The 26,211-nt window shown below is 32.9% G+C and overlaps 1 protein-coding gene across 1 annotated transcript in view; it reads left to right on the top strand.

The window, feature by feature from the left end:
- Positions 1-26,211, top strand: part of TRPM7 (transient receptor potential cation channel subfamily M member 7) — a 104,606-nt gene that overhangs the window by 57,090 nt on the left and 21,305 nt on the right. The window contains exons 13-27 of the mRNA XM_019730656.3: positions 133-186; positions 2,691-2,831; positions 3,111-3,245; positions 3,826-4,106; positions 5,137-5,365; positions 6,425-6,580; positions 6,658-6,801; positions 8,964-9,092; positions 10,678-10,956; positions 16,326-16,500; positions 18,097-18,223; positions 19,425-19,609; positions 20,303-20,435; positions 21,099-21,814; positions 25,272-25,336. Of these exons, the coding sequence (XP_019586215.3) occupies positions 133-186; positions 2,691-2,831; positions 3,111-3,245; positions 3,826-4,106; positions 5,137-5,365; positions 6,425-6,580; positions 6,658-6,801; positions 8,964-9,092; positions 10,678-10,956; positions 16,326-16,500; positions 18,097-18,223; positions 19,425-19,609; positions 20,303-20,435; positions 21,099-21,814; positions 25,272-25,336 (2,949 nt within the window). The remainder of the gene's footprint in view (positions 1-132; positions 187-2,690; positions 2,832-3,110; positions 3,246-3,825; positions 4,107-5,136; positions 5,366-6,424; positions 6,581-6,657; positions 6,802-8,963; positions 9,093-10,677; positions 10,957-16,325; positions 16,501-18,096; positions 18,224-19,424; positions 19,610-20,302; positions 20,436-21,098; positions 21,815-25,271; positions 25,337-26,211) is intronic.

Raw genomic sequence — 26,211 nt, 5'->3', positions numbered from 1 at the left:
CAGAACTTATTTGACTCAAAACAATGTAATTTGTGCAAGTAGGTTCATAAAAGTTCTATACATAATGAAAAGGGAAGTTCGCATTATTTTAAAAGAAAAATAATAGTTTGCTCTAATTTTTTCTCTTTAAAGAAACAAGGTCCAACTAATCCAATGCTATTTCATCTTGTTCGAGATGTCAAACAGGTAAGAGATTATTTTCTTTTCCAAAATATTATTTTAAAAAATCATTCATACTTCCATCTGTTTCAAAAAACATTTACATACATCTTAAAAATAGCACTAAAATGACATTTTTTATGGGATAAATTTAAGGGCTAAATTTGTGGTAACAGCAGTAAAGAGCATAATGGATCAGAAATCAAGAAAGAGGAAAGTTTATCATGAAATTCTGACTGAGTTTCCTGAGCTTCTAGTCATCTGAGATAGAGTGATGAATTTCATAGTGCTCATTGGTCCACAGAGGAAGATCATTGATAGAATGAATGTATCTTCTTCCTGTGTTTTCAGAAGAAATTTCTTCCCAGGCATGTAAAGACATTGAATAAGGACATTCTTCAACTGGATGGTGATATTAATGGCAGATTTTTTTTTGCTTTTCCCAGAGTGCTTGAGTAATGGGGGAGACCTTCAGTCCAGGGGGTTTCTAACACACATTTGCATTATGATTTACTTAATGTGGGTTAGCAGAAAGAAGTGTAGTTGTTAATTCTGGAAACAAGTAAAAGATTCGGTATGTTTTGACTATCTTTACATTGGTGACTATAATAATTCCAATTTTTTTACTTTTGTAAGTGAAAAATCCTGAAGTAAAGGTAGTAATTAAGTATTTTGTATTCAAATTAATAAGTTTTGTAAGTTATTTGTATAGTTTGAGAAATTACTTAATGATTTTATTTTAGCTAACTCACATTATTTTCCTTAATTTAGATATTTCCCATTCAAGTGGGCTCACATAATGGTATTTGTCAGATTTATTTATTTTTTTTAATTGAGGAAGGGGAACAGGGTTTTTATTGGGGAACAGTGTGTACTTCCAGGACTTTTTTCCAAGTCAAGTTGTTGTCCTTTCAGTCTTAGTTGTGGAGGGCACAGCTCAGCTCCAGGTCCAGTTGCCATTGCTAGTTGCAGGGGGCACAGCCCACCATCCCTTGCGGGAGTTGAACTGGCATCCTTATGGTTGAGAGGATGCACTCCAACCGAGCCATCCGGGAGCTCAGCGGCAGCTCAGCTCAAGGTGCTGTGTCCAATTTTAGTTGCAGGGGGCACTGCCCACCATCCTTTGCGGGAGTCGAGGAATCGAACTGGCAACCTTGTGGTTGAGAGGATGTGCTCCAACCAACTGAGCCATTCGGGAGCTCAGCAGCAGCTCAGCTCAAGGTGCTGTGTACAATCTTAGTTGCAGGGGGTGGAGCCCACCATCCCTTGCGGGACTTGAGGAATTGAACTGGCAGCCTTGTGGTTGAGAGCCCACTAGCCCATGTGGGGATCGAACCAGCAGCCTTCGGAGTTAGGAAGATGGAACTCTAACCTCCTGAGCCACCCGGCCGGCCCTTTGTCAGATTTTTTAAAAATTAAAAGTATCATACATGACATTGTCAATCATAGAGCATATTTTGAGGTTGCTTAAGATAAAATATAAACAAAAATATTTCATTTAAAATGAACATTTTTTGATTAATGTTATATAGATTTAAAGAATATAGATATCTAGAAATTAGAAACTTCACAGATGGACTCAAAATATAAGAAGTATAAGCATTTTTTTTCTTATTTTTTTTTAAATTTAATTTTATCAAATTTATTGGGGTGACAATTGTTAGCAAAATTACATAGATTTCAGGTGTACAATTCTGTATTATATCATTTATAAATCCCATTGTGTGTTCATCACCCAGAGTCAGTTCTCTTCCATCACCATATATTCGATCCCCCTCACCCTCATCTCCCACCCCCCAGCATTTAAAAAATACTAAGTTCATGAAATTATAATTAGAATGGTGATGGTAAGAGGGCAGAATTGGTTAATATAGATCAATCATCTGATGATTAAACCCTTTTTGAGATTATTTGATGAGATTAACCAAGTAATCTATTCTGAAACAGGCAATCTTTTCAAACTCACAAGTGAATTATGTTCCAGAAGTTCATTTGTAAATTGATGACCTGAGAAAATGAAATCTTAGCTCTAAATAGTATTGTAAGTGGTACTTAAATCCTAGATGAGGCTATAAAAACTTGTGTGACATATAATTTTGGTTTAAAAAATAGTTATAAGTATTTAAGAGCCCATCAAGAAGCATAATTAACATTTATAGCATTATTTTTGTAGGAAAATGCAATTTATGATATCTGCCACGGTGAAATGGAATACTTGCCTCCTAGCAGCAGCTTCTTTGCCTCTATGTGTGAAGTATTAGGGCGTTGGAGAGATCAAATGATCTTTCTGCTGTAAACCTTACTCCTGTCTTGAACCACATCTTTGAGACTTCAGACTGCAGAATCTCCTTTTCTTGCAAAAGAAAACAGAGAAACAAATTACTCCTTTCTCCTATAAAGATAGCTGCTGCAAATTCCGGCTTCCTGAAACAAGTAAACATTTGTCATTTTGGAGATTAGGCACATTTCTAGGCATGGAATTACTGAGAAATATTATTTTGTTTTTTTTAAAAAGAATGCTTTGTTTCCAGGGAAATCTTCCTCCAGGATACAAGATCACTCTAATTGACATAGGACTTGTTATTGAATATCTTATGGGAGGAACCTATAGATGCACCTACACTCGGAAACGTTTTCGATTAATATATAATAGTCTTGGTGGAAATAATCGGGTATGTAATATTTGGAGAGGAAGTGTATATTAATATGTTTTAAAATTAACTTATATACTTTAAAAGTTAAAAAGTACTTACATTAGAATGGTAAAAGTAGCATTTTCTTAAAAATACGAGATTTTTAACTAAGTACTTAGAAATATTTTGTAATTGAAATCCTAAACAAATCATATTTTTTTGTGTGTATACACATTTCTACATATATAAATTGATTATTGAATTTTTATAGATATCAGCTTATTTAAATCTTAAAAACTAATAAGCTTTCATTTGTAGAGATCTGGCCGAAATACCTCCAGCAGCACTCCTCAGTTGCGAAAAAGTCATGAATCTTTTGGCAATAGGGCAGATAAAAAGGAAAAAATGAGACATAATCATTTCATTAAAACAGCACAGCCCTACAGACCAAAGGTATTTTTGTTTAAATATTACATTTTCTGTATTTTGGGTTTTGTTCTTTCTAAATTACTTAGTATTATGAAACAAAAACTTATTTTAGTAAGAGTTGCCTTTTGTTTTTAGAGGTATTATATCCTTGATTCTTTATTTTGCCATATACAAAATGGTATTCATTGTGAGTTAATGTTTCTATTAAGTTTTCCATATTTAGATATGATAATCAAATTTTTAAGATGTTTGATAAATGCCTAACTGCCTTTTATTCAATTTTCACTTGGTTAACAACATGCAAGACAAAGGTATTATCTAAACTTTGCTTTCATTAATACTGTGTTTTATCAGATACTAGTTGAAATATTTAGGCCCTTTCTTTAATCTTGGAAAACTTTGTTATAGAGACATTTTTTTGGAAATGCCATTTCCATAAAATGAATTTTGAGCTATAATAAAAGTCAAGTATATAAAATGTATACTATTCGATTTGTGCAGTTATATGAAATTGAAGAATAACATAAAGGAGATTTTATAAAAATTTTCACATGAATCATGACCTTATTATAATGAGCCTTATTACATTTATTTTCCCTTGAAGATTGATACGGCTGGGGAAGAAGGAAAGAAGAAAAGAACCAAAGATGAAATTGTAGATATTGATGACCCAGAAACGAAGCGCTTTCCTTACCCACTTAATGAGCTGTTAATTTGGGCTTGTCTTATGAAGAGGCAGATCATGGCCCGTTTTTTATGGCAGCATGGTGAAGAATCAATGGCTAAAGCGTTAGTTGCCTGTAAAATCTATCGTTCAATGGCCTATGAAGCAAAGCAGAGTGACCTCATAGATGATACTTCAGAAGAATTGAAACAGTATTCCAAGTAAGTTATATTTTATCATTCGAAACATTTTAAAAATACAAAATAGATTGTGTTTAAGTGAAGGTTATGGTGTCATGCACTAAGTGGGGATATATATACATCTAACTTTATTGGTGTAATTAATTTTACTGGTATAATTAAGAGAAACACATTTAAAAAATATGTTAGGTATTTTTTAAAATTCAGAAAGAAACTTTGCTATCTGTGCCTGTACAAAAGAGATTATCATATGTTAACAATGCAAAAGTTAAATAATTCAGCAAGAAAAAAGAAATACCAAAAGTCAATTTAATGATTGCACATAGTAGCAATTAGATTAGGAAGTGCTCCACTTGACATGGTAAGGAAAGGAAGAAAGTGAGATTTGAATTGTGTTCTAAGGAAATGAATTCAACTGGAAGGGCATTTCAGATGGTGGAACTACAAATATAGAAGAACGAAACAGTTCACAGAAGCTTATAGTTTACTCACGGGACTAATGGAATATTAAGCTGCAAAGGTAGTTTCTAGATAGCTTTATGATGGAAAATAGGACCTCCCTTCCCCCAAAATAGGCCAACTTTGGAAGAAGGTAAGCTGTTACTGAAAATAACTCTAGCAGGGCTCCTATGATTACGTAGGATTTAAAATTCAGGTGTTTTTCATGATTAAGTTAGTCCTTACATTATTCCTTTCTAACTTGGTACCAACTCTTTTTTATATTTGAAATGACTATATAGTAATTTTATAACTGAACATTGTCAGTTTGTTTCCTGTGACACTGTAGATTTATTTCCATGACCAGGGGAAAGTGCTCTGGAGTCACCTTTTTTTTCTTGTTCTTAATGTGACATATTTTAATACTTTGTGATTTCCACATAGTAGTAGATACCTGAATACATATAGCTACTATGATTCTAATGCCTCACAATTCCCTAAGTGTGTGTGTGAATATATTAAAAACTGAAATGGTTATGAATGAATTTAAGAATAGTGGTTTAAACCTTCAGTTTGGTAATCTGAACATATTTTGTCTTTAATCTTTTGATAGTGATTTTGGACAATTGGCAGTTGAATTACTAGAACAATCCTTCAGACAAGATGAAACCATGGCTATGAAATTGCTTACTTATGAACTGAAAAACTGGAGTAATTCTACCTGCCTTAAGTTAGCAGTTTCCTCAAGACTTAGACCTTTTGTAGCTCATACCTGTACACAAATGTTGTTATCTGATATGTGGATGGGAAGGCTGAATATGAGGAAAAATTCCTGGTACAAGGTATACCTTAGAAATAATTTGATATAAAGTACGTGATTAGATAAAAAGAACAGAGGAATTAGCCCATATGTATAGTAAAATACCTTAATTTATGAGAGTGGTGGGAGTGGTGGTGGTGGCATTTTATCGCAAGTGGCATGAGGTATCCTTTTTTCCTCCTGTTCTTTACTCTGAATCCTTTTCAGTTGTGTGTAGCGATTGTTGCTCCTATCTGAGCCAGAAGTGTGAGGCCAAAAAGTGGAAGTACTGGCGTTTACAGCCCTGAGCAGCCTTAACAATGTTGCTGCTTTTTGAGAAGATTCCCAAATTCTGTAATTTAGGACCAACTACTAACTTAATAATTGGTTTCTTTTAATTTATTTGAAGTATATTGGATATGCCTGGTTTTAATGGTCAAGAATTTGGGTAAAAGGTTGGCTTCAGGTTTCATCATAGTGAGAGATATCACTTGAAACTCTCCTTTTCATTTTCTTGTATTTTAAGTAAAATGCAGAAATCTGGCAAGTAATTTAACCATTGACCATTGTAAATAGATAATAAACACTAATCATCTACTAAAAATTTTTTTGAAAGATTAACCAATAGAAACCCTGATAAACAATTGTAATTTCTTTGTGCTTAGGATTTGTAGGTAATTCATAAAATTTTAGAAGTAAACGTTTTTGTTTATGTAGGCACAAGTTGAGTTATGATATAGAATGCTGGCAAAGAGATTTAGGATAAAATTAGGCACATAGCAACTTTATAAGTCCTGAATTCTGTTCAACCAAAAATGTATTTTCTGAACAAATTGTAATGTTTATTTTTAAAGGACAAGTCTTTATTAAATCTTTTCTATACCCTCCTAATACTCAAATGTTTTGTTATTCCTTAAAACAATTCACCCTAGGCCTTTTTAAATAATATAAGTACAAATGAAGTTTTTGGTTTTTTTCCCTATACGACCAGGGACAAAATGACTAATAATTAGGCTGTTTAATACCTTTTTATTGCTTTTGTTGTATTCTTGAAGCTCATTAATTTTAAAATGTAAACTTAATGTGTTTCTAAAATTTTTAGGTTATATTAAGCATTTTAGTTCCACCTGCCATATTAATGCTAGAATATAAAACTAAGGCTGAAATGTCCCATATTCCACAATCTCAAGATGCCCATCAAATGACAATGGAAGATAGTGAAAACAACTTTCAGAACATAACAGAAGAGATTCCTATGGTAAGGAGGAAAAAAATTTTTCAGTAAATGTAAATTTGTTGTGAGTAAACTTACTATAAGTGTTATTTTTATTTTAGGAAGTATTTAAAGAAATCAGAATATTGGACAGTAATGAAGGAAAGAATGAAATGGAAATACAAATAAAATCCAAAAAGCTTCCAATCACACGAAAGTTTTATGCCTTTTATCATGCACCAATTGTTAAATTCTGGTTTAATACGGTATGTTTTTAAATTATATGAGAATAATGATTTTTAAAGATAGGCTTTAGGGCACCTTTGGTGTGCAGATCCCACACTGGTCTTGATGTGCCTTAGATCACTGAAAAGCCATTTTTCATTTACAAGAGAAATAAGTTTGACTTAGTTCCATCCAAATTGCCATCATATGGAATGATAAACCCTAATAAATCTTAGCTCTAATTAGAACCTGAAATTTACTAAAAAAGTATGTGGTAACCATATCTATCCCTTTTGTAAGTGGGTAACAAATACTAATTATCTACTAAAAATATTGGTAAAGATCAAACAAAATAAACTTATACAACTATAATTTCTTTGTGCATTAGGATTTTGCAGATAATGTTAAAATTTTGCAAAAACCTTTCTTGCAGTGTTAATTGATGGTGAAGAGTAATCTAGAGCATTCATATAGTTTTATTTATCAGTGATGTAATAGCTTGTTTCTTAATCATATTTTAGTACATGTTTGATTATCTGCCTCATAATTGGCTTTTCTCTTTCTTTATGGAAGAAGAGATTTTACTACCAGATAAATGAACATATATATCCATAGAGGGGATGTACTTGCCTGAAGAAAAACACGAGATTAGCCCTTACTTTTAACCAGTGTCTGAGCAGATGAGTTTTTATTCTGCTTCCCAGGAAAACTCTTACTTTGTTTTGATTTTGTTGTTATTTCTGTTGTTTTTCATCTTCATCAGACTTTTTTTTTTTTAAACTAAAATATTCATTTATTATTGAAGAAAGTCATAGATTTTCTCATTTTTGACACAATGGACAAATACCGTAATTTTCATTTGCAAGACATATGTTTCTAGGTTTTAATAGTTCATCAGACTTTTTAAAGAATTGCCTACTACCTATACTACAAATGGCTCTGTACAAAATGAACATTTGAGAATTTATCCTTCAACCATTGCTTTCTCACCCACATACGTGCCCATTATCCTGAGACTAATTAATAACATTTCATTCTGAATATGAAAATTTTCTTGCTCTGTCTTGTTAAGATATTGAAATTGCACGTCTGAATTACCTAACATAATCCCCCAATTCTGTCCCCACTAAAGGAAATAATGTACGTTGCTGACATTTGTATTCATCTGAATAACTTTTAAAAAATGGATAACCCAGGTGGCTACAGGAATTTCTCTTTTGTTTATTGCAGTTTACTTTCCTACCCTGCCATAGCTTAAATCAGGGATCTGGCTTGTTTCAAGACTGGGAGAAGCAAGGAGAATGATGAGCAGATTCTTAGCCACAACTGTTCAAGGGTCTCAAAGAGTCTGGGTTTTCCTCTGAAATGAAATGACTAGTCAGATATTTTATATAGACCTTATAATCTTTTTTGTTAACAGTATCAGAAGTGGGATGTTCCCTTACTTAGGTTTAATGCTTTTTAGCTAGGAAAATACCAATTGTCTTCCTAGGAATACTATTTGGTTGGGGGAGGGAAGAGGCAGGCCGGTAGAATGTGTTTCTTGATGATGATGGTGGTGAAGTTCTTTAGTAAAATTAATACCGTGTTTCCCCGAAAATAAGACCTAGCCGGACAGTCAGCTCTAATGCCTCTTCTGGAGCAAAAATTAATATAAGACCTGGTTTTATTTTGCTACTATAATATAAGACCGGGTATAACATAACATAACATAACATAACATAACATAACATAACATAACATAACATAACATAACATAACATATAACATCATAACATACAACCGGGTCTTATATTAATTTTTGCTCCAAAAGACGCATTAGAGCTGATTGTTAGCTAGGTCTTATTTTCAGGGAAACATGGTATATTACGATATTTTAGGTATATTGTAAGTTAAATGGAATTCAATTATTTGGACTAAGCTGAGAACATAAACCTTGGTATTATAAAATTCTTACTATGGGAAGTATGAAAAACTCAACAGGGTTCTAGAATAATACATTAATACCTGGAGACCATTATATTTTGATTGATGAGTGCAATATCTGCACTGAAGAAGAGTTATTTCTAAGACTATATAATGAATAAAACTGGGAGATTGTTCACAGGAGCTCATTTAGTCTTTTTTTGTGTATGCTTAAAATTTTACGTAATAAAACACTATTTTGTAATCAATTTTATTCATGTCTTGTATTTTTTATTAGTTGGCTTACTTAGGATTTCTGATGCTTTATACATTTGTGGTTCTTGTACAAATGGAACAACTACCGTCAGTTCAAGAATGGATTGTTATTGCTTATATTTTTACCTATGCTATTGAGAAAGTCCGTGAGGTATGTCTTTAGTTTTTCCTACTCGTAACTTATTGCATATATGGAGGGCGTTTTGTTTTGTTTTGAGTATGTATTTGGGTATGTTTATGTGTTATTTTATGTTTATCATAATTTCAGTAGGTGATGACTTTATAGGAGTGTAGAACATTTTTATTTTTGCTGTTCTAAAAATTATGGCAAAAGATTAGGAATCAGTGTGCTGTTAACTTTGTCACAATTACAACGAAAATGATTTATCTCAGAAACACAGCCTAGATCTGTTTTTGCATTATTTCCTCAACATCCATGTATATGTTCTCTACCACTCATCAAAAAGTATTAAATATACATATAGCCAATCAGGCAAGTAAATTATACATAGGTTTCTTATTTTGTTCTTGTATTTTATTGCCCCTTAAGTGTACTCTACTGCCCATTGAATTGTCATATAGATTTAAATCCCTTTGTCTATCAGAATTTTTAACTTAAATTGTAAATTTTCCAACATCCTGATTTTGAAAAAAATTTTTTCCTTAAATAAATTTTTATACTTTCTGTTCAAACTAGTAGCTACGTAAGTGTTGTTTTATAACACATTTACTTAATTCTAAATTATTTCAGGACTCTGCTTTACATTTAGAGAATACGTGAAATTGCAGAAATAAATAGAAGGCATTGTACTGCCTTTCCACTTAGGTATCAGGAATTTATCTTAATAAATAGCTTGTTATGCATTTAAAATTTTTTTAGTGCCATGGTTCATATGTTTTATGAAATCTGTTATTTTACAAACGTGTTTAGAAATTAGGTTGTTAAATGATAAAAGCAAGTTGCAATGATTTTTTTTTTTTAATGTACATTCATAAAACAGTTCTGCAAGGATTCATTAGCTAGTACAGGCATACCTCAGAAATATTGCAGGTTCCATTCCAGACCACTGTAATACTAAAGCTAGTCTCTCAATAAAGCGAGTTGTAATCTTTCTGCTAGTGGAGGGTTTTGTCTTCAATTTGTAGAAAACGCAACACCTGTAAAGCTCAATAAAGCAATGAAATTAGATACCTATAATAACAGTAGTTGCCTCTAATGGGGGTAAGGAAGAAAAGTGGAAGGGAGACTTATGGTTTTGAAGATGTAAATGTATTACTATTCCCCACAAAAATTAAAAAAAAAAATTTATATTCCAAAGAAGATACAAAAGGTACTAAAACCATTGAGTTGTTTACTTTTTGCAAATAAAGCACCTTTGGAAGATCCTACCAGGATATCTTAGTGTTGTTTCAATGAAAAACAACTTCAAAAATATCCCACATTCCAATTCTAGAAAACTGTGTTCTAACCCAAGATTTTTAGCTTAGCTTGGTTGAGCAGGTCATTTGTGGGTTTTGTTTTGTTTTTTTTTCTAACATAGAATGAAGATAAGAATCACCAGTCTCTGATATCTTAGTGAATTGTTTTGGTGATCAAATGCATCATCAAATGCCAAGATAATAAAAAATACTTTGAAATTTTAAAAGATGCATAAAATTCTATTGTGATATTATAATTACTGGTGTATTTTTTCATAGGAAGAAATTGATTAAACTCTTTTTTTAAAAACTTTTAGATCTTTATGTCTGAAGCTGGGAAAATAAGCCAGAAGATTAAAGTATGGTTTAGTGACTACTTCAATATCAGTGACTCAATTGCCATAATTTCTTTCTTCATTGGATTTGGACTAAGATTTGGAGCAAAATGGACCTTTGAGGATGCATATGATAATCATGTTTTTGTGGCTGGAAGATTAATTTACTGTCTTAACATAATATTTTGGTATGTGCGTTTGCTAGATTTTCTAGCTGTAAATCAACAGGCAGGACCTTATGTAATGATGATTGGAAAAATGGTAAGTTGAGAACCATAATCATCATGGGTTTATTGATATTGTTTCTTAAAATCATAAAAACGTTAACATAGTTTTACTTGAACCAGAGAATGTTATTGCATGTTTATTTGCTTTATACTTCAAATCGACCATACCTAAGTATATTAACTTTTAAAGGAAATATTTGATGGGTATGGTTAGGAAAACAATATTTTATTTGCTGTATGTTGAAATGCTTTAATTTTTAAATACTGCTTGCTATGAATATTTGAGATTAGAATGAAAGAGATGAACTTGTTGTCTCCAATCTGAGTTTCTTTTCATCTTTACTGCTACGACCCTAAGCCAATCCATCACCACCTGGTACCTGCAGTACTCTAGTAATCTGTTTACTCACAGCCACTCTGGTTTATCTTCAGTCTACATTAGAACAGAGTAATTCCTTCAAAATGCAAATCTGCATATGTCACTCCCCCCTCTTAAAAGTTTTTTAATGGTTTTGCATTACTTCTAGAGATCAGTGTACTTAATGAAACCCATAGGCCCTACCCAGTTTGGCTGTTGCTTTTCTTTTCTTTTTTTTTTAATTTTTAAATTTGAGGTAATTATAGATTTACATTCAGTTGTGAGAAATGACAGAGAGCCTATGGGCCCTTTACCTAGTTTCCTAAACGAGTAACATCTTTCGTGCTTTTTTTTAAGTCTAGTCTCCTTCCATTTTAAACTTTTTATCTTGCTCTAGTCACATGGGGCTTCCTATATTTTCCTTAGCACAACCCTATCAGAGTACCATAGCTTATATTCTTCTTTCTGCCTGGAGTGATCACCCTCCTCTACACTCATACCCTCAGCCTTTTTGACTAATTAAGTTTATACTGCAAATCTCAGCTCCAACATAATTTTTTTTTGAGGAAAGCTTTTTTTGATGTCCTCCAGCTAGATCAAGTTCATTTGCTGTACAATTTTATGGGACCCTTGTTTCTTCCCCTCAGAGTATTATTTATCTCTGTGTCTAACTATATTTTAAACTGTATTCTTACTAGATTACTTATATTCTCCTCTAGACTATAGAGGAGAATATTCCTTGGAGAATCAAACTGTCTAATTTCAGTCACCATTATATCTTCAGTACTTACCACCATGCCCAAATAGTAGGTTCTCCATAGTAAATATTTGTTGTTTGGAGGGAGAAAGCTATTACAAGTAGGAAAAAAAGAAACATTAAAATACTGAACATTCATTCATTGCATTTTAATAAGTTGATTCTTAAGATTTTTTTCTTATTTTTATATCAGATTATAAACTTTAAAAACTGATTGTTCATGAAGTAGTTATTCTCTCCTATGCAAGATGTGCAACAAGTATTAGGACATTACCTCTGAACTTTATGAAATCATATCTCTTTTTCTTTTTTTTACTTTTCCAGTCCTGTAGTATAATTTTATAATCTATCTTGAGGAGACTGTCTTACACCTAGTATTTTAGGAAATCCTATGAGATATTAGCAAACTGTCAATGTGGTTTATTAAATTAATGAGTAGGGGAAATAGGTATTCATGAAAAGAGATATAAGTCTGTGGAGGCTGTTATTAAAGCGATGGGATGTGAGCTGTTCTTTGAAAGCTTCAGAAATAAGTAAAAAGGCACAGCCTAACTGGAACTTCTTTGATAATAAGGAGTAGTTAGCAGTCAAATTGACTAGGCAGGGCATGGATTATATGGAATACTGAAAACTGGGACTTTAGAGAAGAAAAATACAGGGGAACCCATTGAAGTGGGCCCCCCCACAATTTGATTTTTCTTTTCCATAAGAAAAATAAGTTGACATTTCTTTGTCTTTCCTTGTCATTTGGAATGACTTTTCTGTATGATTGTTGAAAGCAATGGTCAGATTGTTCTTTATGATGATTTTCAACCAGTGGGGGCAGTCCAAGAACATCTCACAAGTGTTTCTCATTCTCAGCTCCAACACACCACATAATCTTGTCCCAGTATTAATGTACTTGGCAAGATAATGCCAGCTAAACAAATACTATCTGTGGTTTATGTCTTTGGGCAGTTCTTTCCTCAACTATCTTCATAGATCCAGACTATGTTCTAAAGTTGCATCCAGATCATCTAATATTTTCCTGATACAATGTGGCCAATATTTGGCTCTCTCCCATAGGCTTAACCATCTGGCAGCTTTTGTTTTTAAAAAATAAATGTCAGATTTAATGTGCAATTTTTTAATGCACTGAACTAAAAAATCTAAAACATATTGGGCCTACTTCTGACATACACATTTTCAGTTTTCAGTGGGGAAAAGACAAACTATTATGCTATTGCTTTAGTAAAAGTAGCTTTTCCTTCCTTACTCTAAAATTACTACTCATTGTAGAAAATTTTAGCAAATACAGGCAAACTACCATCCATCCAGAAACGTTCACTATTAACAGTTTGATGTATAGCTTTTCATTCTTCAAGACATATCTGTGAATACGTGTGTTTGTGTTAGATTTCACATACGTAAATGTATATAATAGTTTTATCAAAATAGACCTATAATATGTATGCTGTTCCTCAATCCTTTTTAAATATCAGCCCTCTCTTGTTAAATATAAAAATCTATTCTTTGAGTTTCTGAAACTCTTTTCCTTAATCTTGGAAAAATCACTGTCTTCTAAATTAGATTTATCTTCCGAGTCACCCCACTAGCTCACAGGATTATCAACATTACTTGGCATCATGAAAACAAGATTTTAAAGTTTTCTGAATATGAGTATAAAGTTTTATTATTATATTTGCTTTTTCACACTACATGTTTCCCCTCCAGGAGAATGTGTCCTACTTCCCCCCAGTTAAGAATTACAGCTTTTCTATACACACATCAAAATAGTACTCATTGTTCATCCTTTTTCCATTCTTTCATAAAGTGATGGTATTTCCAGGAAACAAAGGAGTTAAGGTTTTTGGGAAAGAATTGGTTTTATCTTAACTTTCTAGTGTGCAAAAAGGTGCTCCAGCTCTCACTGCATACCATATTATTTAGTGACTTAGTGGTATCAGGTTAATTTAAATAGTAATGTACAGTAAATGGGGGTGTAGGAAGTACAGAAGTGGATAGCCATAATAATAGATGGAGATGGGAAAAGTAGACGAAGCTAAGAGAAAGTGGAGCTATCTGGTTTCTGTCTGAATCTTGCCTCTAACGTACTCCCAACACTCCCACCATTCTTACATCCTAGCCACAAGGAGTTTGAGTATGTTTCATTTTCTTCTTTATCTATGGTCTTTTGATCCACCTTCCACCAGGATTATGTCTTTCTCCTTTTCAACCAATCGTATATCATTATCTCTTTTCTCCTAGTGCTATCTTCTGTTTCCACCCCCTTCAAAACTTTCAGAATGGTTAATGTTCTGATTATCTGCTTAAAGTAGGTACTGCAGGGTATAAGAAGTCCTTCATTAAAGGATACCTTTAAATAATGAATAAAGGAGATGAATTTCATAGTAGAGTCCCAGAGTAACCTAACACTCTTTCTACTATCGTTGTATATCTATTATATGCTATGAATTATGCTAAGCTGAAACTGCAGAGGTAAATAAGACATGGTCCAGATCCTCATGGAATTCACAATGTGGTATAAAGCCAAACATGTGAACAGATAGATAGCTACAGAAGGATATTGTAAACTCTCGTATGAAGACCAAAGAGCTAGTAACTAATTCTGTCATGAAGGCTTTCACAAATAATGTATTTGGAAAGAGTTTAGAAAACAGGAATTTTTCCTGAGCAGGGAATTTCTTAAAGAAAACAGCTTTGAAAAGTTTGAAGATGTAAGAGATTAAAATGAAAGAAATCTTCCTCACAGTTGACATCTGTCATAGAGATCAGATTAATGACAATTACATGGTAAATGCTAAATCTTTCCCACTCACTCCATATATCTATACATTCAAGCTAGAAACCCTCAATATAAGAGATGAAGAAATGGAATATTCAAATATTTTAAATTTAGGTCAAGTATATAAGGAAGGTTGTTAGATAGGCTTTATGTGGAAAGTTATGAAATCCAGAGACCTCTGATTCATAGACCTTGAGTAATTTTAGGATACTGCAGTACAGATTTAGATTTTGTTTTGACTTTTGACTTGGGCTTTAAAAAAAAAGAATTACAGATAAATGTTTGGATTCCAGAGTATATCAAATGCCATGAATGATGTTTTGATGAATTATTTATTTGCCTTTTAAAATCTTCTATCCCAAGACTTTGTTTATTGAGAACATAAATTCTCTCAGTTATCATAAGTGCTCAAAGAAGGCATTATTCGACTATAATTACTCCATCCAGTCTAGATCTCTTTACCTTTCACATTCCTACCTTCCATTTCTACTTGCTAAATATTCATTTTAAAAATATATGAAAATGTCATAGTAATTTTTTAGGTTGATTTACTATTGCAGTAAATCAACACAGTAGATTACAAATTTATTGTAAATGTAGTCTCTTGGTCTGTATGGGACTTACCTCAGCAGATTATTATTTGTGGATAGGTTTTATATATTATATATTATATTGTGGATAGCTATTATGAATGAGACAACATTCACTTTTTTAGATGTAAATACTGAACACTGTGCACCTAAATAAGTAGATAGAAATTAATATTTTATTATAGCATTTCACTTAATTCTTTGAATTCCTGAGTAGTGATGTTAAAATTCACATTGATTTAACAATAAAAACTATTTTTCAGAGGTTAGGTGATATAGTTTAGTCACTTTTCAATTTTGTGAAATTTAAGAATTGCAAACTACCTGACTTGCCAACAGATTTGTTAACCAAATATTGGTATCACTTATTTTTTCAACACTCATACTGATAATTCAGTTTGTTGTTTCTGTTCAGCTCCTAGGAGGTTTTCATAGCCCATGACAAAGGGGAGGGTTCAGTATGGGTGAGAAGAGAAGAGTGCTTTTTTTTTTTTTGAAGTGGGCAAAGGACAGTTATCAAAGGGAGGTAAAAAAGAGATTGTGCACCTTCAGTGTAGGGACAGCACTTTTAGGAAAGAGCACTTGTGGAAATTGATTCTCTGAATCTGCCCATGTGTCTATAGCTCTATTTAAATCTTCATGGACTCCAGATAGGCAGACTCCGGTTTGAACAAGAGATGACAGTTACTTATATAGAAGATGCCCATGACTTGCCTAGCTCCACAGATCAATTTTTACATAATCTCCTTGATCTTAAGGTTTATGTAGTGATGAGAGTTTTCTGAATGTTAATTAGGAATAAAAAACTCAAAGATTCTAGTTATCAATTTAGCACATTAGAAACTTTTTTAAGATGAAAATTGTCATTGTGTTTACATTCCCATGTATTTTAACAGTGTTCATCTTTTAACAGGTGGCCAATATGTTCTACATTGTAGTGATTATGGCTCTTGTATTACTTAGTTTTGGTGTTCCCAGAAAGGCAATACTTTATCCCCGGGAAGAACCATCTTGGACTCTTGCTAAAGATATAGTTTTTCATCCATACTGGATGATTTTTGGTGAAGTTTATGCATATGAAATTGATGGTAAGGATTTATGTTTACACAATAATCTTTTGGTTATTTCATGTTTTAAAATCAACATTATAGTAATATTACATATTTTCTCTAGTCTCGTATCAGCGTAACCCTTTCCACAACACATTAGTTAATCCCAGAAGAAACATAACAAAAATTAATTTAAAAAAAAAAGTATTTTAGAATCTTTTCAGTTACAAATCAAGGAAATATGGCCTAACTGGCTTACACAGTAAGGATATTTGTTAGCTCACATAAAAGAAAGATCAAAGGTACAATTGTCTTAAGGGTTGGTTAATTCATAGCTAAGGACATCTCTTCTTTATCATCCCATTGCTCTGTAATAATAGTGTCTCATTCATACAGGTTTCCTTTATTGTGAGACTCTAGCAACAGTTTTCCATGATTCTCTTAAGGGGGAAAGAAGATCCCTTTCCCAGAGTCCCTGTTGAACATGTTCTTTCATTTCATTAACTCACATCGCTTCAGCCTGCCTATATCTGAAACAGGGCAGGGGTAACGGGATTGCATTAATTAGTTTAGATCAAGCTTGGACTGGATACAACTCTTGAATTATAAAATTCAGCTGTGAATATAGTCTCTGCATAAGGTAATCGATTTTTTTTATTGTTTTAGTTAATTAGGCTATATAACTTGTGAACATAGGTGGTGGAGCCAACTTTCAAGGCTGTTCTACTGACATCCACATCTGAGTTGTAGAATCTTTATTTTTTAGTTCTTTTGATCTCTCATGCTCTTTCTCTCCCGTCTTACTCAACTCCATAGCAGGTTGCTCCTGCCCACCTATTTATAAGGGATTAGCTTAGGGAATGGCCATGTAGTGGTCATCAGTTGTTATCAGATGTTGGTTAAAACAGTGGGGTTTAACCAGCCTGGTCATATTTTGTTTTAAAGGCTTCCGGTTCAGTGTTGTTTGCAGGTTTTCACTGATTGTTCTTTTTCTGATGTGGCTCAAGTTTAGGTACTATAAAGCATTGTATATTGTTTTTCAGTTTCTTACATTCTCTTTCTTGGGTATTTGCTTCATAAGACCAATCTAAATAGAGTGGAAGTAGATTCATAAAATTTTTAAAGAGTGATAAAAATTTGTCACTAATTCATGATTATTTCATTCTAATCAATTATTGTATACGTATTTGAGAGGCACTTTAACCATTCCTTCAATGCTGTTTTGTAACACAATAAGAAACTCAGTAATCTTTGTGCTTGTAAATTTACTGTGAGTCTGCCAACTCTTTTATGGTTCAGTTATTTTTCTTACAGAAATGTTATAGTGTGGCCGAATCTGGGAATTGTATTCTCAGTGCTCCTCAGGCTAAACACTACTTTGTAGGGTAGACGCAACACAAAAATATACTTCTTTGTCTGGGATAGAGTGGTAGAACAGGTACCTACATCCTTCACAAAATTCTTCTGTGCTGAAATACTCATAAGTTGGTGTTCCTATGGCTGCCGGCCCAGAAACTTTTGCTAGAATCTGTGAAACAGATTTGTACATAATCAAAATTTCCTTCACATAAATAAATACTGATTAAGCAGTTACTGGTGAATTACTATATTTAATTTTTTTTTCTTTTTCTAAAGTGTGTGCAAATGATTCTACTGTTCAGAAAATCTGTGGTCCTGGGACGTGGTTGACTCCATTTCTTCAAGCAGTCTACCTCTTTGTACAGTATATCATTATGGTCAATCTTCTTATTGCATTTTTCAAGTAAGAATTTTATTCAGTGCTTGTTGTAATGAGATCATTTAATGTACATTTCTATTCTTTGTGAAAGAAATATACAAAATTACAAAAATTTTATTGAGGCTTAAGCTACTAAAATTATTATTGGGAAACGTTTGAGATCTTGCTCCTTGGCATGTCTTCCATTTGGCTCAAATAAAGTTAAAAAAAATTGTTTTTAGTAAAGTTATCTTTGAAAATTACAAAGAAGGAGGCATGCTTTTTTCAATCAAATAAGTTCTAAATTTTAGTCTTTATTGTCTTTCCACATGCAGTTCTTTTATAAATTTAACCTTTATTTGGGATTTTTACTAACTTGCCTAGGAACACACATCCAAAATACAAACAAAGGCAAATAATTTGTCAGTAATCCTATTCTTAATATTTTGGTGTACATCTTTCTATCATTTTTTAATAAATACATGTGAACCATATTATTTTTTCAAAAATAATGTCCTTATAATTTGTACACTATTTTTTAACATTACCCCACATTAATAAATATCCTCTAGTTTATTCTTAATGGCTACATGGTATTCCATGATATAGACATAATTATATTACTCAATTCGATTGTTTATAATTATTTTGTTTGAGAAACCACATTGTGGTTAAATTTTTTTTATCAGTCCTTAACACGTTGCGTACGGCAGGGTTTAAATCCCTCGTGAAGATTCTCGTGATCTGTCCGCAACGTGTTAAGTTTTCCATAGAATGGAAAACATTTCCATAGAATGATTTTCTAAAAGTAGAACTACTCGGTATATGTATTTTTAGGATATTTTGCAAGTCAATATAGGCCTGTATCCCCAAATCTCTGCCAACACTAGACATTACCTTTTTAATGGTTGCTAATTTGATAGTACGTAAAGGATCTTGTGTTTTTTTTTGCACTTATTTCATGGTTGCTAAGATTGAATATTTTGTTTTTGTTACTTATATAATTTTCAAATCTTAAAATCATATTTTCTGCCTATTTTTCTGGAGGTTTGTAATTAAGACCCTCAGCAATATCAAACTTGTGGTTTATACTTGTTGCATATATTTTTGCCAGTTTCTCATTTGCCTTTTAGTCTTGTTTATGGTAGGGTACTCTTGAATCTATTAAGAATGATAAATCTTTATCATTTAAAACTTTAAACATGATTAGCTAACTTTGTTTTATTTTTATTCTGTGTTATACAAGTAATGTATATTTACAAGTGAAGGCAATTTCCAATATTGTGTGGAAGTACCAGCGTTATCATTTTATTATGGCTTATCATGAGAAACCAGTTCTGCCTCCACCACTTATCATTCTCAGCCATATGGCTTCTTTGTTTTGCTACATATGTAAAAGAAGAAAAAAAGATAAGACGTCAGATGGACCAAGTAAGTAAAATATATTAAAGCCAATATTTTCATTTTATCACTTACCAGTGTTACACTAAAAGCTAAGTAGTAATTTTATTCAGAAGACTTAATTGGTTAATGTTATTGTAAAGACTCTTGTTGCATTTGCCTAAACATAAAAGAATCTTAAGTGCAAGATGACATCCATAAAAGTGAGTTTAGTATTAAACTTTTTTGAGTATGGCATCTCAATTTGTGCTTGTTAAAATGGTAATGTACATCATAACACTGCTGTTTTACAAACTATTTTTGCTGCTGTGGAAATAGTAATACTTTTAAGATGTTCTGTGCACTGCATGAGACTAATCACCATATCAAACTGTGCTTAAAATTTTACAATGCCTTTCCATTCTACCAAATTCAGTTCTTAAATTCCTCTACCTGGATGTGTGAAGGAGAGAGGTCTGAGAGAGATAGATGGGAAAGTGTTTTATAGGAAAAGAAAGTTAGAACTGAAGTAAGTCCCTGAAACTCTTCTGCTGACATCACATTGTGAGTGCAGGAAAAAATAGAAATACTTGTCTGGTGCTTTAGAAATACAGCAATAAAAAGAGAAAAACATTGCAGATGATGTATATAGTCTTATGAACCCTGAGTAATTCGTAAGACTAAAGAGCAAAAATTTGATATCTTGTAGTCTTCATTGATTTTTATTTCCTTTTCTCTCCTTAGAACTTTTTTTAACAGAAGAAGATCAAAAGAAACTTCATGATTTTGAAGAGCTGTGTGTTGAGATGTATTTTAATGAGAAAGATGACAAATTCCATTCTGGGAGTGAAGAGAGAATTCGTATCACTTTTGAAAGGTTCAGAAGCTCTTTAATTATAATTGGTTATATGTCAAGAGTGGGTCCTACTACTAATAGTTATATCTCTTATGCATGGTCATTATTCAATTCCTGTCTGTCAAACAAGTAAGTTTAGTAATAGTTTTACGTTACATGTTGGGAGACAGTTCAGTTCTTTTAATATTTCGCATCAATCAGTAAGTCAGTCTTTTATTTTTTGATCTTCATTAGCAAAGGGCAGAGAAGAGTTAATGTTTTTTACTAGTTGGAGAAAAGTAAAACTGTCCTCATTATTTTAAAGCATTTCTATCGGCTTTGCTACATTCTTGAAGCATATGGTGTTTGTGTAGTTACAATAATGGTAATGGTGGTTCTGTGGATGTGGCTGTATACACATTTCTTGTGTTACTCTGATATGGGAAAACTGGAATAAATATTCTTGGAAGGAAAACAGTTTTTGAAATCTTACATTTTATTATAATAGGATTAGCACTGGATCCTTCTTAAATATAAAGTGTGCCTTCTATAAATAAATAACCATACCTTATTTTATATCTTACCTTGTTTGAGTACATGTAAAAATGTTTTCCTTTTTGCCATTATCATTTATTGAGATTACGAAAAAGAATGTCTAAAACAATTATTTTCAACACTTGTGAAAAGCCTGTTTTTCTCCTACAGAGTGGAGCAGATGTGCATTCAGATTAAAGAAGTTGGAGATCGCGTCAACTATATAAAAAGATCTTTACAGTCATTAGATTCTCAAATTGGCCATTTGCAAGATCTTTCAGCTCTGACTGTAGATACATTAAAAACACTTACTGCCCAGAAAGCTTCAGAAGCTAGTAAAGTTCACAATGAAATCACACGAGAATTGAGCATTTCCAAACATTTGGCTCAAAACCTTATTGATGATGTTCCTGTAAGACCTTCTGTATGGAAAAAGCACAGTGTTGTAAATACACTTAGCTCCTCTCTTCCTCAAGGTGGTCTTGAAAGTAATAATCCTTTTCTTTGTAATATTTTTATGAAAGATGAAAAAGATCCCCAATGTAATATATTTGGTCAGGATTTTTCTACAGTATCCCAGAAAAAAGAATTCAGTTTTCCTGAGGCTGATTCCTCTTGTAGTGCCTTATTCCCAAGTGCTATTTCTCCTCCAGAACTGCGACAGAGACTACATGGGGTAGAAACCTTAAAAATGTTTAGTAAAAATAAAAAATTAGGCAGTTCATCTAATAGCATACCACATCTGTCATCCCCACCAAACAAATTTTTTGTTAGTACTCCATCCCAGCCAAGTTGCAAAAGCCAGTTGGAAACTGGAACCAAAGATCAGGAAACTGTTTGCTATAAAGCTGCAGAAGGTGATAATACAGAATTTGGAGCATTTGTGGGTAAGTTTGGCAAACTGATATTTATATATCAACATTATATAATTTTTAATTATATTTATTACCTTAGAAATAAAAAACTAATTAACAAAAACCATGTACTTCTGTGACAAGTGGAATATAGTTCTAATAATAGAGTATGGTTCCAAAATTTCCAAAAGGATTCAAGTGGCAGTTGTTTAATTTGGGCTGTGATGGTTATGTTGACTTATACCTCTAAGGTGCAGTTTACTATAACAACAGTTTGGAAAACTTATTTGGACTCTGTCTTTTGAATTTGAGGATATTCTGTTGAATTTGATCAACTTTTATTTATTTTTTTAATTTACTTTTTTTGAAATTTTTTATTGGGGAATATTGGGGAACAGTGTGTTTCTCTAGGACCCATCAGCTCCAAGTTGTCCTTCAATCTAGTTGTGGAGGGCTCAGCTCAACTCCAAGTCCAGTTGCCGTTTTCAATCTTTAGTTCCAGGGGACGCAGCCCACCATCCCATGTGAGAATGGAACTGGCAAGCCTGTTGTTCAGAACTCACACTCTAACCAACTGAGCCATCTGGCTCCCCTTGGTCAGCTTTTATTGAAACAACCTGAGTGATTTGTAAATGTTAGTTACTTGGGGAACAACAGAAAGGTACAGGGGAGGCTAGAAATAACTGGAAAAGAGCATTGTCTTATAAATAAGGTGACCATATAAATTTTCATCCAAGCCAGTACATTTTTTAAAGTACAAGGGTGCACTCCTAATAATTACATTACGACAATAGTGAAAGCCAGGACTCTCCTTGGAAAATGTGTATTTAGGGTTGACCCATTTATATATCCCAAGAGGAGAACATTTAAGAAAGGAATGATTCATTACTATACCTCTAATAGCTCAAGTAAAATAGGGACTGAAAATATATTTATTTTGGCAATGATAACATACAAGGTATGATCAAACAATACGGTGAATATAAATTTTAAAAGAAGAAAGTTATTGTAGTAAAAGACTCATTGCCATTAAGCCCCCTCAAAATATTCCCCCTCGATTCGAACATGCTTATCCCATCGTTCTTGCCATTTTCCGAAGCAGTTCTGGAAGTCCTCTTCGTGTCTTTAGTTGCACTGTCGTGGCTGCCTCGATGTCCTGAATCATTTTGATTTTGGAAAGAGCCAGAAGTCACACGATTCCAGATCCAATGAATGAGGTGGATGAGGACACATTGTAATGTGGGTTTTTTTTGTTTTTGTTTTTATTGGGGAATATTGGGGAACAATGTGTTTTTCCAGGACCCATCAGCTCCATGTCAGGTAGTTGTCGGGGGCGCAGCTCAGCTCCAAGTCAAGTCATTGTTTTCAATCTAGTTGTGGAGGGCGCAGCTGACTGGCCCATGTGGGAATCTAACCGGTGACCTTGGTGTTATGAGCACTTTGCTCTGACCAGTAAGTCAGCTGGCCTCCCTGTAATGTTTTTATTTGACAGAAATTGCCATATACCAGAAGCGATGTGTAAAACGGAGTATTGTCATGGTGGAGGATGATTTATGACACACACTTTAGAATACACTTTCTCTCAATCGTAGCTCACACCTGACTGACTGCACCAAGCGTATTGAAACTTGTTAACACACTGTTACTAAGGTTCGTTGCACCATTTCCCATATTGAAAATCCTTGCCATTCTGTTGGATGGCACTTGGCAGCAGCATTCACAGTATTTTGTGATCACCATGGAAAGGTTCAATGTCGCACGTCACTTTTGGTACAGCAATTCTGTCAAATAAAAACATTATGGTATGTCCTCATCCACCTTATTCACTGGAACTGGCACTATGTGACTCTTGGCTCTTCCCCAAAATGATCATGAAAGGTAAATGTTTTGAATTGATTCAGGACATCGAGGCAGCCACGACAGCGCAACTAAAGACACTCACAAAAGAGGATTGACAGAACTACTTCGGAAAGTGGCAAGAACGATGGGATAAGTGTGTTCAAAGCGAGGGGCAGTATTTTGAGGGGGCTTAATGGCAATGTATCTTACACTGTAATAACTTTTTTAACATTTTTAAAAATTTATTTTAACTTTTTTTTTTTTAATTAAGTGTGTTTTTCCAGGACCCATCAGTTCCAAGTCAAGTAGTTGTTTCAGTCTAGTTGTGGAGGGCGCAGCTCACAGTGGCCCATGCAGGGATCAAACTGGCAACCTTGTTGTTAAGAGCACCATACTCTTAACCAACTGAGCTAACTGGCTGCCCCCTGTAATAACTTATTTAAATTTAAACATTCACCGTATTTGTTGATCACACCACGTATTAATGACCTTGGTTAAAACTGACTCAGTAGAGGAAGTAGCAGAGGGAGAAGCCAGATTATAGTGAAATAAAGTGCGAACGGGAGGCAGGAATATAAAGAGGGTGACTGGGGTCAATTTAAAAGCTGTCAGTGAAGGAAAGAAGAAATAACCAATATTGTGGTTTGTATGTTTAAGATTTTTTGTTTGCTTTGTTTTTAGTGATAATGGAGACTTAAGCATATTTAAATGTTGACAGTATGCCATATGGAGGGAAAAGGCGAAGAGGGAGGGAGGGTTTCATAGAGCTGGTTAGGTCCATAATATTTGGGAGATTATTGTGTTGTAACAGTATTTCTGTTAGATTATTAAAGATGAACGTACTTAATAAAGAATTACTAGAAAACAGCTTGGGTTGTTAGTGGACATTACCAGAATGTTTCAAGGTATGAACAAGACCCTGTGTCTTTACTGTTTGAATTTTTCCATCAAGTGTTTCCTAACCTTGTCTTGTGTGAGTCTTCCAGGACTACAGATTTACCTAGTCATGGAACATGCATAGATTTGTTCAGAGAATATATTACATGCGTGTACAATCTGCAAATTAAAGCCAACCCCCTAAGTTATCTAGGTACTGAGCATGCTGATCTCTACTGCTAGGCAATATGGTGTTGACTGGATTTTTAGAAACGACCGTTCCTATATAAAATCTATCCCAATTTATTTTTTAAAAGCACACTTTAGTCTGTTGATATATTGCTGCTGGCATGGAGATATGTATATAAATTTCTTTTAAAATTTATATATAATACGTGTATGTTTATATATAGTATGTATGTATTATGTACGTAATATATATAATGCTTTTACATTTCATTATTAATAGTAAAAATTATTGCTCCTCTTTTTCCTTTTAAATTTCAAGCAGTTCACTTCGTTAATCACATTTTGGATTCTTGTAGGAGGCCTTTCACTTTTGCTTTTACTATAAACTAAACTACTCATCTTCAGCTTCTTGACAGATAATTTTCAGTGTTTATCAAAAGAGCTATAGAAAACTGCAAAGCCATCAAAACTACTTGAAAACGAACATAAATCACTTGTTTATGTAGACTTTAGGTGATGACATTATTTTGATAGATAAGAAAAAAACAAATATATTTTGTCGTAAAGTTTTTTTTCTCTCTTTAAGGGCACAGAGATAGCATGAATTTACAGAGGTTTAAAGAAACATCAAATAAGGAAGAAGTATTATCCGTAAGTAAATCCTTACAACAGCACAGTTCAATTTTATTTTGATGTTTTGAGATATAGTTGAAAATAGAATTAAACATTTTTTTCAGTAGAAAATACAATTTTAGCTGAGGCCATCAGCAACATAATGATCCCAACTATTTGAAGTTAAACACAATTTGAAAAAAAAGAAACAATTAAGGAATATGCAAAATTGTACAAATAGCTTGTGTTTAAAAAAATTTATTTAAGTCTAGTTTATATACAATATTATGTTGTTTATAGTAGCACCTATTATTTACCATTTCTCTTTTCAAAAATGATTCTTCCCATACATTTTCCACTGAGTAAAGACTCAATTGAGTTCAGCTTTTTCCCAGGTCCAAAAGTTTATGATAACATAACCCTGGCTCTCTAAGAAACTAGTCTAGCAGTAAAATGCTGAATATGCCAGTAACTACAATATAATGTGCAAGTGGATGTTCAATAAATGTTTGTTAAATAAGTTTTAAAATGTATAAAAATAACTGATGAAAAAGACATTTGCTGGCTGAAAATTAGTTTTATTTCTTCTATTGCTTTTATAAATAACCTATAACTATTTAGAGCCTTAAGGGTAATAATGTAGCCACATCAGCATAATTAAGAGGACTAGAACAGTGTTAAGTTTCTCCTTCCCTTAAAGAACTTGAGTTGTGGAAATGATCAACTGACAGATACAATGAAAGCAAGAGCTTTCCTAAAGCCAAGGAAATGATAATAACGTAAGAGTTTCTTTGAGTAATTGTTCTTCCTATATCCATAGTTAATTGTGTAATTTCTATCAGAACATATTATTACCCTACATATAAAAGGTAGACTTGAGTGCATTTTGATGATACAAATACTGAACATTTGTA

The sequence above is a fragment of the Rhinolophus sinicus genome, chromosome 3, assembly GCF_057876585.1.
Source record: "Rhinolophus sinicus isolate RSI-liver-muscle chromosome 3, RSI-T2T, whole genome shotgun sequence".
Taxonomy (NCBI): domain Eukaryota; kingdom Metazoa; phylum Chordata; class Mammalia; order Chiroptera; family Rhinolophidae; genus Rhinolophus; species Rhinolophus sinicus.
The sequence above is the reverse complement of the archived record's forward strand: the minus strand, read 5'-3'. Positions and strand labels throughout refer to the sequence as shown.